Source organism: Lipotes vexillifer, unplaced genomic scaffold, assembly GCF_000442215.2.
Source record: "Lipotes vexillifer unplaced genomic scaffold, Lipotes_vexillifer_v1.1 scaffold442, whole genome shotgun sequence".
NCBI classification, from domain to species: Eukaryota; Metazoa; Chordata; class Mammalia; order Artiodactyla; family Lipotidae; genus Lipotes; species Lipotes vexillifer.
In genome coordinates, this window is record NW_006790311.1 from 899,413 (window position 1) to 914,165 (window position 14,753).

Genomic DNA, 14,753 nt, shown 5'->3' on the forward strand with positions numbered 1-14,753 from the left:
TCCTATCACAAAGTTCCTTTCATTCTAAACAGGATCAATGCTCAACAGCTGTCCCTGGCTTCTCGGCTCCAGTTTTATCTGGGCCGCGCTTTAAAGTTACAGGGACAGCACTTACGGAGTGTGAATCCTCGCTACCTTGCCAGGCAGCGGGGCGAGGTGCTCGGGGGTCCGGGACGGCGGTAGCTAGCCCCGCGGTGCTGCTCTACCCGGGAGCGCGAGGACGGCCGGACGGACGGCCGAGGTCACACGCCGGGTCCCACTTCGCGTTTGGGCCCGGAGGTCATTCACACCGATGTACTCGACAGTTCTTAAACCTCTTCAACCAGGACCTCCTCCTGGTTTGAAAGTAACCCGGCCCCGGCCAGCGTGAGTCTGCGGGGAAAGCAGGCGCCAGGCCCTGGCCGGCCCAATCTGCAGAGCAGCGGGCCCAGGAACGCGCGCCCCCTTGCTTTCCGGCAAGGGAGCGCGCGTTTGCGACAATGTGACGCCAGCAAGTTTTGGCGGGAAAAGCCCTGCATTTGGATTCCTGTGGTGGCGGGCAAAGGACGGCCTGGTGAGGAAGGGCGGCCGGTAGAGGGGGAAAAGTGCCTGGAGCCGGAGTTCGGGGGCTACATGACTTAGGAGGGGCACAGCGAGAGAAAGTGGGCACAGCGAGAGAAAGTTCTCGGCGCCGAGCCTAGAGGATCGGAGAGACTCCTGCGGAGGGGCGGTTTCGGAGGGTGGAGTGCCAGGCGGGCCCAGTTGTACGGGGATTGGAGAGAAGACTTCCTCTGCAGGCCGAGAGCACCCGAGGTTTGGGCCCCAGCCGTCCGCGTGTCATTCAGCCCTTCCTTCCGCTTCTTGAGGCAGTTTGGCTCCGCCCCGAGCTCCTCCTGGCCTTGGGGACGGGGCGGGGGTGGGAACTGGGAGTGAGCGGGTCGGGAGGAGCGGCTGCGGTGCTGGTAGCGATTATTTCCTCCTCTGCTAGCCCACATCCCCTTACTCTAGGCCGACGCTTCACCTCTCACCCCCTTCCCCAGTCCCCCACCGTAAAGCACTGGTCCCCCAACTCCTCCGCGCCACTGGTACGTTTCCTTGGCCGCCTGGAAGGCGGCGTTTCAGCCTTCGGTTTGCGTGGGAACGGGGCTTGTGAGTTACGACGAAATGCCAGAGTTTAGAATACTTGCCTTGTGCTTTAAAGACTTGGGTAAAATATGGATGAAGTGTAAGGGGAAACCAGGAGCTGTGATTCACCTTGAAGAATCACGGCAAGAGGCGGAGCTCAGCGGCTTTACAGATGATTGAAGCGTGTCCTCATCCACCGTCTTTTCTGGGTTCCTGCTTTTACAGCCGCGGGACTTAGTGGAGTCATGGCAGTGCCCTTTGTGGAAGACTGGGACTTGGTGCAAACCCTGGGAGAAGGTGCCTATGGAGAGTGAGTTTGAGTCCTTTTACCCCGACTTCACACTTGCTTTAGTTTTCTGTCTATTGTCTCCTTTGAGTACAAGTTGGTTGTTTTGGAGAACAGATCTTTGCATTTGAAATCTAAAACTTTGGGGAACTGAAGCGACACAATCTTTTGTAAGGTTTTTTTTTTTTCTTTCTTCCTTTTAAAAACAAAACAAAACAAAAACATTCTCTTCCTAAAGAGCTAGAGGAGACTTCTGAAGTCAGTTTCTCCTCCCACATACTCCTTCCTGGGGTTCAAACATAGTGGTTAAATGAGCAAATGAACAGACTCTGGAGTCACGTTACTGGTCATTGTTTTGTGTTCTTAGGCAGGCTTCTTAATGTCCTTGTGTGCCTCTGTAAAATGGCATATCCCACAGGTACTCAGAACAGTTACTGTAGACACATATAGTATCAGATTAATAAATGCTAGGTAATGTTATTACAATTAAATGAATAGAGCAAGAATGAAATCTTGCCGTTTGGGACATCATGGGTGGACCTAGAGGGTATTATGCTAAGTTTAAATAAGTCAGACAGAGAAAGACAAACACTGTATGATTTCACTTAATAGGTTGAATCTAAAAACTAAACAAATGAACAAACAACAAAGAGAAACAGTTAGATACAGAGAACAAACAGGTAGTTGCCAGAGGGGAGGATGGTGCTGGGGAGGAGAGAAATACCTGTGGTACAAACTACCAGTTGCAAAATAAATGAGTCTCCGGTATGAAATGTACAGTGTGGGGAGTATAGTCAAGAACTATGTAATATCTTTGTAAGGCGACATATCCTAACTAGACTTATCGTGGTCATTTTGAAATGTATAGAAATATCGAGTCACTATGTTGTAAAAGGAACTAACATAGCTTCAAAAACAAACAAACACTCATAGAAAAAGAGATCAGATTTGTGGTTACCAGAAGCAGGGTGTAGGGGAGGGGAAGTTGGATAAAGGTGGTCCAAAGGTACAAACTTACAGTTAAAAGATAAATAAGTACTAGGGATATAATGTACAACATGATAAATATAATTATCACTGCTGTATGTTATATATGAAAGTTAAAACAGTAAATACTAAGTTCTCATCACAAGGGAAAATATGTATTTTTTCGATTTTTAAAATTTTGTATGTATATGAAATGATGGTTGTTCACTAAACTTGTGATAATCTTTTCAGTGCTTTATGTCAACTATAGGTCAGTAAAAGTGGAAGAAAAACAAGTTAAATGAATAGAGCATGTGTATATGTGATGTGGCCTAGAATTGCTATTATCCCATTTTAGTTTATTAAGAATTTGTTAAATGACTTGGATGTACAGCATAATGACTTCTTTGGAACACTAGCTATCATACTTCACATTTCAGAAAGGAGTAGTATCTGTTGAACATGGCATAAACCATTCCCATGGTTTCTCCCAGGTGGAGAAATTAATAAAGGTAAAATAGTTTTCGATGAGTTATGTTTAACCTTTTGAAGTTTTAAAAGAAATATAATTCAAATGTCCGGAATATTATAACTCTTGCTTTTTCTTTTTAGAGTTCAACTTGCTGTGAATAGAAGAACTGAAGAAGCAGTTGCAGTGAAGATTGTGGACATGAAGCGTGCCATAGACTGTCCAGAAAATATTAAGAAAGAGATTTGTATCAATAAAATGTTAAATCATGAGAATGTAGTGAAATTCTATGGTCACAGGAGAGAAGGCAATATCCAGTATCTATTTCTGGAGTACTGTAGTGGGGGAGAACTTTTTGATAGAATAGGTATGGAAAACATTGAAGATAATTCTTATGCTAAATAAGTTTTTAAATTTGTTTTTTTAATCTTGGGACTGCTGCTTGTTCATTGTGCATTCAGACTTGCTTATGTAATAGTGAAATTGGAGTACATTTTCTTGCTTTTGCAACTTATGTAAACACTGAATACATATGTAGAGTCATCAAAGAAACTTTTTTCCCAAGTTGTATAAGTGATTTGGGTTGGGATTGCTATTTTGTAGAGTTTACTTTGTAGACATTCTAGTCTCATGAAATCATTGCATACATTTACAGATCCAAAATAACAGCAGGTTGTTACATAAGTGAAATTGAGAATTTTCTACGATTGCTTTATATATATTAAGTAAATTCTCTGCTTGCTACTTAAATGTTCTGTGTAGATTCAAAGTCTTGATATTAAAGAACACTAAGAAGTAGATAAAATATATTCTGTGGGTCTAAATTTATTATTTAGAGCTATTGTATTAGCAGTTAAACAGTGATTATTAGAATCTTCAGTATCTATCTCAGAAAAGTTGAGAATAAAAGAAATCAAAAGTTAATGAGGGAGATAAAAATGTAAAAAGATAACTGACAATAGAACCTTTCTTAATAAAACTGTATTTCCTGAAGTAACTTCACAGGAATTCATGGTTTTGTAGTAGTGCGAGAAATTATATGAAGTTTAAATTTGTTGTTAAGTATTTAGTGAAATCAACTTAGATTTGTGTAGGCTTCCACTTTGGCAATTACATTTCAGGAGTGGAAAAAATATTGGCATAGCATTTAGAAGAAATTAGGGGAGAATTTGAAAGATATCAAATAAATCATGGTTAGTATAAGTAGGGGCTTTCAAGGTATGGCTTGCATTCTTGATTTGGGTGATAGTTTGTTATTTCTCTATACTTTTCCTGTGATGTTAATTTATTTTTGCCACTTAACACATGGGGAAATGTGAGTTATTAAGTACTATATGTACTAGTGGACTCCAGAATCTTTTCATTGTTAGCATTAGGTTCTCTTTGCTAAAGTACAATCACAAATGTTTAACTTTAGAATTAGGAGACTGTGGTCGATGACTGATTATATTTACCTGGTGAACTAACTTTCATAACTAATTCTTATAGAGCCAGACATAGGCATGCCTGAACAAGATGCTCAGAGGTTCTTCTATCAACTCATGGCAGGGGTGGTACGTACAGTTGTCTCTAACTTTTACTTAAAATTAGTCTTAGTGAAGTAAGTTACCCTATTCTGGTATGCTTTCCTCTGCTTCTCTTTTAGGTTTATCTGCATGGTATTGGAATAACTCACAGGGATATTAAGCCAGAAAATCTCCTATTGGATGAAAGGGGTAAGTTTAGCATTTTGTTGCTGCTACCTAATCATTTTAGTACAGCCATACAAAGGCAGGATCAAGGCTTTCCATTACTGAAATTTCAGGGCAAAAAATATGAAATTGAAATACCCTGGACCTTAGCCTTGACGTATTTGTTCTTTTTAATTTATGACTTGGATAAAGATGCAGGGCTTTTAGTTATATTTTATGGATGTCATAAAAACTGAGAGGGATGGATAGTGTTAGTGTTAGCTTATAGAATCAGGATCAAAAAAGGTGACAAATATCCACTGCATATGAGGCAGTGATTTTTTTTTTTTTTTTTTTGCGATATGTGGGCCTCTCACTGTCGTGGCCCCTCCCGTTGCCGGATGCGCAAGCTCAGCGCCCACGGCCCACGGGCCCAGCCGCTCCGCGGCACGTGGGATCCTCCCGGACCGGGGCACGAACCCGCATCCCCTGCATCAGCAGGCGGACTCCCAACCACTGCGCCACCAGGGAGGCCCGAGGCAGTGATTTTTGTCTGTTTTGTTTAATGTGTTAGAATAGTGCCTGGCAAATAGTAGGTTTTCAGAAATGTTTATTAGATGAATGAATTTAGCAGACCAGAGAGGTGGGTCAGATTTAATACATACTGGATTGTTACTCAATTCAGTATTTGGATTGAAAAAAACTAACGAAATAAGTACAGTTTAATGGCATGTCTTTGGCAGCAAAGAAGGTTTAAAAAGACTTACTAGGCAGCAGACTTCATATTAGTCACCCATGTAATTTGATCATTGGAAAATTAAGGTGATAAGGTGAGAATGAGGAAGGCAGCAGTCCAGCACTTCTCTGGAAGGCCATGGCGGGAATAATAGGTGTTTGGGACAGTACTGTGAAAGGCATGTAGACTACCGAAGTACTTTTTTATGTGAGTGACCAGAATGCTGAAAGGGCTAGAAACTATGTAAAATAAGGCATAATTGAGGAACTCAAGGGAAATTTGCTAATTGTTAAATACAGTTCTTCACAGTATGTGGGTGAAAACTATGTGGAGGCAATTTGGATTAGTACAAAGATGACCCTCGTTAATGGATCTGCCCCAAAACTTAATAGGTTGCTTTGTTGTAGGTTTTTTCTTTTTTTAATTTAATTAATTTATTTTGGGCTGCGTTGGGTCTCCATTGCTGAGCACGGGCTTTCTCTGGTTGCGGCGAGCGGGGGCTACTCTTCGTTGTGGTGCACGGGCTTCTCATTGCGGTGGCTTCTCTTGTTGCGGAGCATGGGCTCTAGGCACGTGGGCTTCAGTAGTTGTGGCATGTGGGCTCAGCAGTTGTGGCTCACGGGCTCTAGGGCTCAGGTTCAGTAATTGTGGCGCATGGGCTTAGTTGCTCTGCAGCATGTGGGATCTTCCCGGACCAGGGATCAAACCCATGTCCCCTGCATTGGCAGGCGGATTCTTGATCACTGCGCCACCAGAGAAGTCCCTGTAGTAGGTTTTTAACAGGAGATTCACACACTGGATTATTAATTACCAGGGATATTGTAAAGGGAATTTAAACATTGCTTGGCTGGTTGGACCAAAGTAATTTTCACATCTTGTCCAACCCTGAGGTTTAGTGTTTCTGGCATTATCGTGCCCCATCATAAGTACCAGTGTATGTTCTTATCAGCCTTCTTCTACCTCTTTCTGAACTCCATAATTGACCTTCATACAAGGGGATAAATTAAGCCAGCTTATATAAATAATGGAGATGTGAGTATGTAATATCTGGAATGTGAAAACTTTGTTCCCAAACTAAAAATACTGTTTTTTTTCTCTTTATAAAGATAAAAGTAATCATGAAATAAGATCAAAAGTATAAAAAAGAAAGTAAAAAAATCACCAGAAATTCACCAGTCAGTTATAACCAGTGTTAATATTTTGGTTAATATCTTTTAGGTATCTTTTTATTAACCCATCTACTAACCTAGCTACTTAAGACCCTTCTTTGGTTATTTAGCCTTCTGCAAGTTGTTCCATAAAGTATGTAGCAAAATTTTAGATATTCAAAAAATTTGGTGTATTGGGAAAAGGAGCTGTAGAATGGTCTGTTGATGAATCCCAAGAATGAGAGCACAAGCTGGGAGACTTCCCTTTGCTTCTATTTTTCATTCTATGTCCATTACTTTTTGAATACTAATAGCTTTGATGGTATTATAATCAATTCTTCCCATTCCTCATATACAAATTAAGTCCTTTTTTTATTAAATAGGTTTCAAGCTACATAAAATCTTCTAGAAAGGAAGGATTGCAGTTAGGATAGGGAAGGATTTATAGGAGGTTTCAAAGAAAATAGAGTGTACTTAAACTAGGTGTTAGGTGAGTGGATGTTGATTATAATGATTCTTCATATCTTGCATATTATATAAATAATCTTTTGTTTCTATTCAATAATAATATTTTTTAAAAAGGAAATAGAACATTATCAATATAGTTGAAGTCCTCCTCTGTATTCCTTCCAAATGTGTGCCCCTTTCTTTTTCTCAGAAGTAACCACACTCCTCAATTTAAAATTTATTATATACAGTTCTCTAAGTATTATGTCACAGACATAGTGAAACAACAGACTCTAAGGAATACTGTGGTCATCCATTAGTATTTTCAGTGATTACTGCTTATAGGTAACTTGGAACTCTTAATCTCAGTGATTTGTCAAGATTGTGTCATATATAGCTGTTAAAAGGATAATTACAGTAGCTACCTCCCAAGTCATAGAAGTAAACATCAGTGCCTTTCATATTATATTGGGTGGATGTAATTGATTTTTAAAGAATCAGTCCCCTGTTTTGGAGAATTTAAGTTGTTGCTAGCTTTAACAAATATAAGGCAGTGATGACTATTCTATAAATTAATGCACAGGCCAATATAAAAATTAGGTCATGTTATAATGAATATTTGTTATGGCACTTGCCGTTTTTTCCATTTATACCTGATTCCATGTCAGTACATATAGATACACCTTGTGTTTTTCTGGTTTTTTTTTGTTTGTTTGTTTTTTGTTTTTTTGCGGTACGCAGGCCTCTCACTGTTGTGGCCTCTTCCGTTGCGGAGCTCAGGCTCCGGACGCGCAGGCTCAGCGGCCACGGCTCACGGGCCCAGCCGCTCTGCGGCATGTGGGATCTTCCTGGACCGGGGCACGAACCCGTGTCCCCTGCATCGGCAGGCGGACTCTCAACCACTGTGCCACGTGGGAAGCCCTTTCTGTTTGTTTTTTGTTACCTACATAATCTCATTGTACATGTGTACTATAAGATTTAATCATTTCTTTATTGATGGACATTTAGGTTATTTACAAACAGTATTGTTATGGCATGGATATCCTTATGTTTGTGAATTTGTGGAAGTATTTTTGTGGGTATGGTCCTAGAAGTGGAAATTCCTAGTTCAAAGAGCATGAGTATTTCAAATTTTGGCATCTTTTGCCAGATTGCTTTCTAAAAAGGTTTTACCAGTTTATACGTGATAATAGGGGAGTCTCCCCTATCTCTGAAGACTAGGTTAGATTCCCTTTCTGTAAGATCTTGTAATGTTCTATATTTTCATAACCTCGACAGCAGTTGTTATTGTTAGTCTTCAGTAATTTATCTACCTACATGGCTAGCACAGTGTCACCCAGTTACGGTAGATATTCAGTAAGTGTAGTTAAGGTGAAAGTTCTGCGGATAGCTTGTGTGTGCTGAAGATGGGAAGTTAGAGTAGAAATTTGCTCTTCTGATTTGTTTTCTGTACAGAGTTCATCCTCCTTTTCTAAACTTAGCCACCTTGACAAGAAGTTCTGGTGGTTTGTGGGTCTTTAGTTTCGGTCCAGCCAGCTGGGTTTGTCCACTGCTGGAAAAGTTGTGCCTAGTATGTTATTGATGTCTCCCTCCTGCCCTCTGCACAACCCGATGAGGGCATGGCTCTCTTTTCAGTGTTTAAGTCTGGAGTGCTCTTTTCTAGAAGGCCCTTTTGACTCCAAGATCTTTCTTTAATCTGGTCCATACTGTTTGTGTATTGACAATATTTGTCTTAAGTTAATAGAAGCCATGAGGCCTCTTTCTAGTTTTAACTATATGATAATGTCTTTAATTTCTTCTTTTTTAAAGTTTCTTTTTGGTCATAACACCAGTGGTTTTCCAATACAACTCAACTCCTTTAAGTATATCTATTTACAAAACATTTTTATCCAGTGCCATCCTCTTTTCCTTTGGTTTAGATAACCTCAAAATCTCTGACTTTGGTTTGGCAACAGTGTTTCGGCATAATAATCGTGAGCGTTTATTGAACAAGATGTGTGGTACTTTACCGTATGTTGCTCCAGAACTTCTAAAGAGAAAAGAATTTCATGCAGAACCAGTTGATGTTTGGTCCTGTGGAATAGTACTTACCGCAATGTTGGCTGGAGGTAAGAGCTTTTTATTTATTTATTTATTTTTCTGTGTAATTTTTTTCATCTTTATTGGAGTATTATAATTGCTTTGCAGTGTTGTGTATGTTTCTGCTGTACAACAAAGTGAATCAGCTATATGTATCCATATATCCCCATATCCTCTCCCTCTTGAGCCTTTCTCCCACCCTCCCTATCCCACCGCTCTAGGTCATCACAAAGCTGATCTCCCTGTGCTATGCAGCAGCTTTGAGTTTTTTAATCATGATAAAATTCCTGTCCTTAGGAAAGCCAGGTTTCTTATACCAAAATAAATGAAATGAATCAAGGGGATCCATATTTATGTGATAGTATTTTAATATTAACTTATTTATAACTAATTTGGAACTTTTAATCCCAAAGGTTTTTAAAAATGAAGTATGTATAGCTATTAAATGAAATATCACAGTAGCTCTCTCTTTTAAAATTCATGTGAATACTTTTGGAAAAGAGTAAGGCAGGAAGTGGACTCTATCTTAGAAGTGCCTCTAAAATTTAGAGTTGGCATTCTTAGTTTGGAAACCATATTGAATTGATTTGGAGGAAACTTACTGGATTTGTGTCATTGATTATTTTCCCTTAAAATTGTATAATTATTTGAACACTCAGAAAACTGGGACTTGTTTCTTTTTTAGAATTGCCGTGGGACCAGCCTAGTGATAGTTGTCAGGAATATTGTGATTGGAAAGAAAAAAAAACATACCTCAACCCTTGGAAAAAAATCGATTCTGCTCCTCTAGGTAACTGGGTTATTTTGATGTAAAGTACTGATTTCTTGGATAATGAAGCCTAGTGCTGTTTGAATTTTTTTCTTACATTTTTTTTCTTTTTAACTTTTAAATCATTATGTAAATAATCCATGATCTTTATAGATGAAGTAGAAGGATAATAAATTAAAAAATTGTAAAATCCAACCCTATAATCCCAGCACTCAGGAAGAGCTTCTTTTTTTTTTTTTAACATCTTTATTGGAGTATAATTGCTTTACAATGGTGTGTTAGTTTCTGCTTTATAACAAAGTGAATGAGTTATACATATACATATGTTCCCATATCTCTTCCCTCTTGCGTCTCCCTCCCTCCCACGGAATAGCTTCTTTTAATGTTTTGATATGTGCTTCTATATTTTGTAGTAAAAACTATGTGTTTGTTATATATGTATATTATTTATAAGTATGTGTGTTTTCACAAAAAATGACATCCCACTATACATGTTATTTTGTAACCAGTTTTTCTGTGTATGTTAATGCTTTATGAACATTTTTTCATGACTATAATTGTAGGTCTACATCACTGTTTTTAAAGACTGTGATGGTATTCTGCTATAAGGACATGGCTTACTATACTTATCCAGTTCACCTTTTTAGAGATTCAGGATTTTTTCTAATTTTTCACTGCTGTGAAAGAGATATGATGATCATCCATATAACTTAATCTTTGCACATACCTTTAAATTATTTAATTAAAGTAAAACCCCAGAAGTGGAATTGCAGGGTCAAAGATGTATACAGTTTTTAATTATTATTGTTTACTTTGCCAAATTGTTTTCCGGAAAGTTTGTACCATTTCATCACAGTCTAACTAGTTTACATTTAAACTTTTTTTTTTTTGGCCATGCTGTGCGGGATGAAGGATCTTAGTTCCCTGACCCGGGATGGAACCCGTGCCCCCTGCAGTGGAAGCGCGGAGTCTTAACCACTGGACTGCCAAGGAAGTCCCTTAAACTTTCTTTTTTTGACTAATCTAATAGGCCTACATATAAGAATTGTATTCTGTTTTTTATTTTTATTTTAAATTTAGTACCAATGAAGTTGTATATTCATTGTATATTTATTAGCTTTTAGTCTGTTTTTGTGAACGTGTCTATTTTGCTCATTTTTGGTAGGAGGTTTTCTTTTTACTTTATATGAGGTTTTTGAAAAACATATTAATGTCATTAGATCTTTGCATTCGTTACAGATATTTTTGACAATTTGTCATGTATTTTTATTTTGTTTATGCTATTTTGACATGCAGAAGTTTTATATATATTTTTTAAACTTAACTTTTTTTTTTTAAGTAGTTATTTATTTATTTACTTACTTATTTAGGCTGCACTGGGTCTTAGTTGCGGCATGTGGGCTTCTTAGTTGTGGCATGTGAACTCTTAGTTGTGGCGTGCACGCGGATCTCGTTCCCTGACCGGGGATCAAACCTGGGTTCCCTGTGTTGGAGCATGGAGTCTTACCCACTGGACCACGAGGGAAGTCCCCAGAAGTTTTATATTTTTATTTATTTAAATCTAGTACCTGTCGTTTGTGGTTTCTGACTATATCATCATGTTTGGAAAGGTCTTTTCTACCCTCAGCATTAGAAAAAAATTACCTATGTTTTCATTTATGTTTTTAAGGCTTTATTTTTTTCATTTAAATCTTTGGTCCATTAGAAAATTATTTTGATGTTGGGAGATGAATGAATTCTTTATCAATATAATTAAGGTACCTTAGGATGATGGTTGCTTTCATTACTGTCTCTTAAAAAGTTATTGGAGGGACTTCCCTGGTGGTCCAGTGGCTAAGACTCTGTGCTCACAATGCAGGGGGCCTGGGTTCGATCGCTGGTCAGGGAACTAGATCCCACATGCATGCTGCAACTAAGAGTTCACATGCCGCAACTAAAGATCCCGCATGCGGCAGTGAAGATCCCGCGTGCAGCAGCAAAGATCCCATGTGCCGCAACTAAGACCCAGCGCAGCCAAATAAATAAATATATTTTTTAAAGTTATTGGAAAGTAAATTTCCCTTATAAAATTGTGTGAATGAGGACTTAATATGACATATTGGAACAGTGAACTTTGGTATTGAAAATGGATAAAAGGGTTTTTTTTTGCTATCTTTGTATAAATATCAAGTGAAGAGAACCATTTCCACCTAGCTCTTGTTCTATTTATTTGCAAACAACTGAGACTCAGCTCTGGGAAGAATATTCAAAGATATAGACAGTAGCAAAGAATGCATGAAATTAAAGCAAAAATTCAGTAGCTTTATTCTTTCTCTTCCCCAGAAATAATATTTGGACATAAGGAAAGCAATAGAGGATGTGTGTTCTACACCACAAGCTGTAGGCTTTTCTAATCTATTTGAGTCTTTTATAAATGTTGTCTTAATGTTTTGTTTTCAGCTCTGCTGCATAAAATCCTAGTTGAGAATCCATCAGTAAGGATTACCATCCCAGACATCAAAAAAGATAGATGGTACAACAAACCACTCAAGAAAGGTAATATCCTTAAAATACAAGTATTTTTTTTTTTCTGTGAAAAAAAGGTACTTGTAAAGTCAGTATAAGTCAACAACACAAAAGAGCTGTGGTCTCTGTCCTCATGAAGATTATAATGTCTAGTACAAAAACCAGAAATAGAAAACATGATTTTAAGTTCATTAATAATTATAAAGTGGAAAGTCAGGGTCCTACAGCTAAGAACTTGACCAAGTCTTAAGTGACAAAGAACACTTATCTTGCTGAGGAAATCACGTTAAATGTAAGATTTGAAGATTAAAGGGGAGGTAGCCAGAAGAGTAGTAGCAAGATGAGTGGCAGATTCTGAACATGGAAGCGGCATCTGGGATGTCTTGGAGGTTAGAAAGTGGTGCATTTGAGGAACTGGAGAGAAGGCCAGTATGGCCTGGACCATGTCTGGCTTGTTCATCATTGCATCACCTGTGCTTAGCATAGTGTGTGGTCCATCATAGGCATTCAGTAAATGTTTGCTGAGAAAGTAAGTGAATGGAGAAGGGAGAGAGAGAGAGAGGTTTGAGATGAGGTTGGAGAGGTAGATAGCAACCAAACCGTGGAAGACCTTGTAAGCCACGTTAAGGATCTTGGGCTTTAACCGAAGGCTGTTGGGAAAACCTTTTGAGAGACTTTAAGCAAGGAAATGACAGACATGCTTATGTGTTTGGTTTTGAAAGATCTTTCTAGCTACTTTTTTTCACTGTTTTTGATCCTAGATGTGAGAAGATGGTAGGCTGGACTAGGTTAGTGATAGTGGGATTGGAAAGAAGTTGATTCCAGAGAAATTTAAGAACTAGAGTTGATAATACTGGTGATTATTTATATGTGGAAAATGAAGGAGAGTGAGGAGTCAAAGTATGTCTCCTTTTTGGTTTGAACAGCTGTGTAAATGGTGAAACTATTTACTTGGATGTAACTCAAAAGGAAAAATAGATTTGCAGGGAAATTTTATTTGATTTTGGACATTTTATTTGAATTTGAGAAGTTAAGTAAAACTGTCTCATAGGAGTGAGTGTGTGTGTGTGTGTGTGCGCTTGTGTGCATGCATGTGTGTAACTCAGGAAACAGGGCTAAGCTGGAGATGTCGATTTAGGTACTTTCTGTAAATAGATGGTGATTTAAACTGTGGTAGTAGATTAAATTGAGTATATGAAATCTTAAGGAATGCCAGTGTTTAAGTGATGGGCAGAGGCCAGAGAAACAGAAAAGTAGCCAGAGAGATGGGACATCAGAAGAATGTGGAGTAAATTTGTCCTGTGGATTCCATGATACGGCAGTTATTCATGATCTTGGCAGGAACAGTTTTGGTGGAGAGTTAAGAATAAACTCTAGGGCTTCCCTGGTGGCACAGTGGTTGAGAGTCTGCCTGCCAGTGCAGGGGACACGGGTTCGTGCCCCGGTCTGGGAAGATGCCACACACATCTGGAGCCTGTGCTCCGCAACGGGAGAGGCCACAACAGTGAGAGGCCCGCGTACCACAAAAAAAAAAAAAAAGAATAAACTATTGTACAGGGATTCTAGTGTAAAAGAGAGTTAAGCAGAGTGTAGACAGCTCAGTAAAGAACTTTGGCTGAGAGAGAACAATAGCTAGAGATGAATGAGGAATTTTTAACTCTTCCCTGAATGTTTCTTTTACCTTTCACCTTATTCTAATTGAAATCCAGCTGTACCCTGAGGACATTGCTTCTTCTCAGGACATTGCTTCTTCTCAGGTGGTAGGTGTTTTCTTTCCTGCACCCTCATACCCTTGATCTGGGAGTGGAGCAGGCATCCTCCTTGTTCTTTCTTCACATTCCTCCACCCGTCATTTTGAATCCTATTATCAGACTCTACCACCCACTATCCCCTCATGATAATCACCTTCTGAACCTCAAATTAAAATTCCTGCCACATTGTCACTCTCTCCAACACAGCTCTTTACGTAATTTTTGTCATGGTTCTTGGTAATTTAAATATTCACTTAGATGGTCCTTCCACTGTCATCACCTCACATTTCCTTGACTTTCTCTCCTCTAGCGATCTTGTCTTCAAGCATCCTGCTTGGACCACCAGTATATTTTTTTCTGGTTTCCTCCCTCTAGTACCCTGACTCCAGCACCTTTGACCCCAGCACCTTTGACCCCACCTGGACTTGCAGTCCATCAATTCTACTACCTTTTCACTATCTTTTATCTGCCCCCTTCTTGGTCCCAAGTTCCATCCTTACTATTTTAAATCCCAAGGTTAGTCACTGTAATGACTTATTTACATTCATCTTCAACTTCCTTGCCCATTCTCACTTTAAAAAAAAAATTTATTTATCTTCAACTTCCTTGCCCATTCTCACTTTTAAAAGAAAATTTATTTATTTTATTGATTTATTTTTGGCTGTGTTGTGTCTTTGTTGCTGCGCACGGGCTTTCTCTAGTTGCAGCGAGTGGAGGCTACTCTTCATTGAGGTGCGTGGGCTTCTCATTGTGGTGGCTTCTGTTTTGTGGAGCACAGGCTCTAGGCACGTGGGCTTCAGTAGTTGTGGTACGTGGGTTCAGC

At 39.1% G+C, this 14,753-nt stretch overlaps 1 protein-coding gene across 3 annotated transcripts in view; it reads left to right on the forward strand.

Annotated features, from left to right (window-relative positions):
* The first annotated feature begins 429 nt into the window (after window positions 1–429).
* CHEK1 (checkpoint kinase 1) overlaps window positions 430–14,753 on the forward strand; it is a 27,537-nt gene continuing 13,213 nt past the window's right edge. Inside the window, exons 1-8 of one of the 3 annotated variants that reach the window (XM_007463604.1) lie at window positions 430–553; window positions 1,330–1,414; window positions 2,969–3,192; window positions 4,314–4,378; window positions 4,471–4,540; window positions 8,746–8,934; window positions 9,591–9,695; window positions 12,114–12,209. In XM_007463604.1, the coding sequence (XP_007463666.1) occupies window positions 1,350–1,414; window positions 2,969–3,192; window positions 4,314–4,378; window positions 4,471–4,540; window positions 8,746–8,934; window positions 9,591–9,695; window positions 12,114–12,209 (814 nt within the window). In that variant the 5' untranslated portion in view covers window positions 430–553; window positions 1,330–1,349. The remainder of the gene's footprint in view (window positions 554–1,329; window positions 1,415–2,968; window positions 3,193–4,313; window positions 4,379–4,470; window positions 4,541–8,745; window positions 8,935–9,590; window positions 9,696–12,113; window positions 12,210–14,753) is intronic. The other 2 variants (XM_007463605.1, XM_007463606.1) reach the window with 2 other exon arrangements.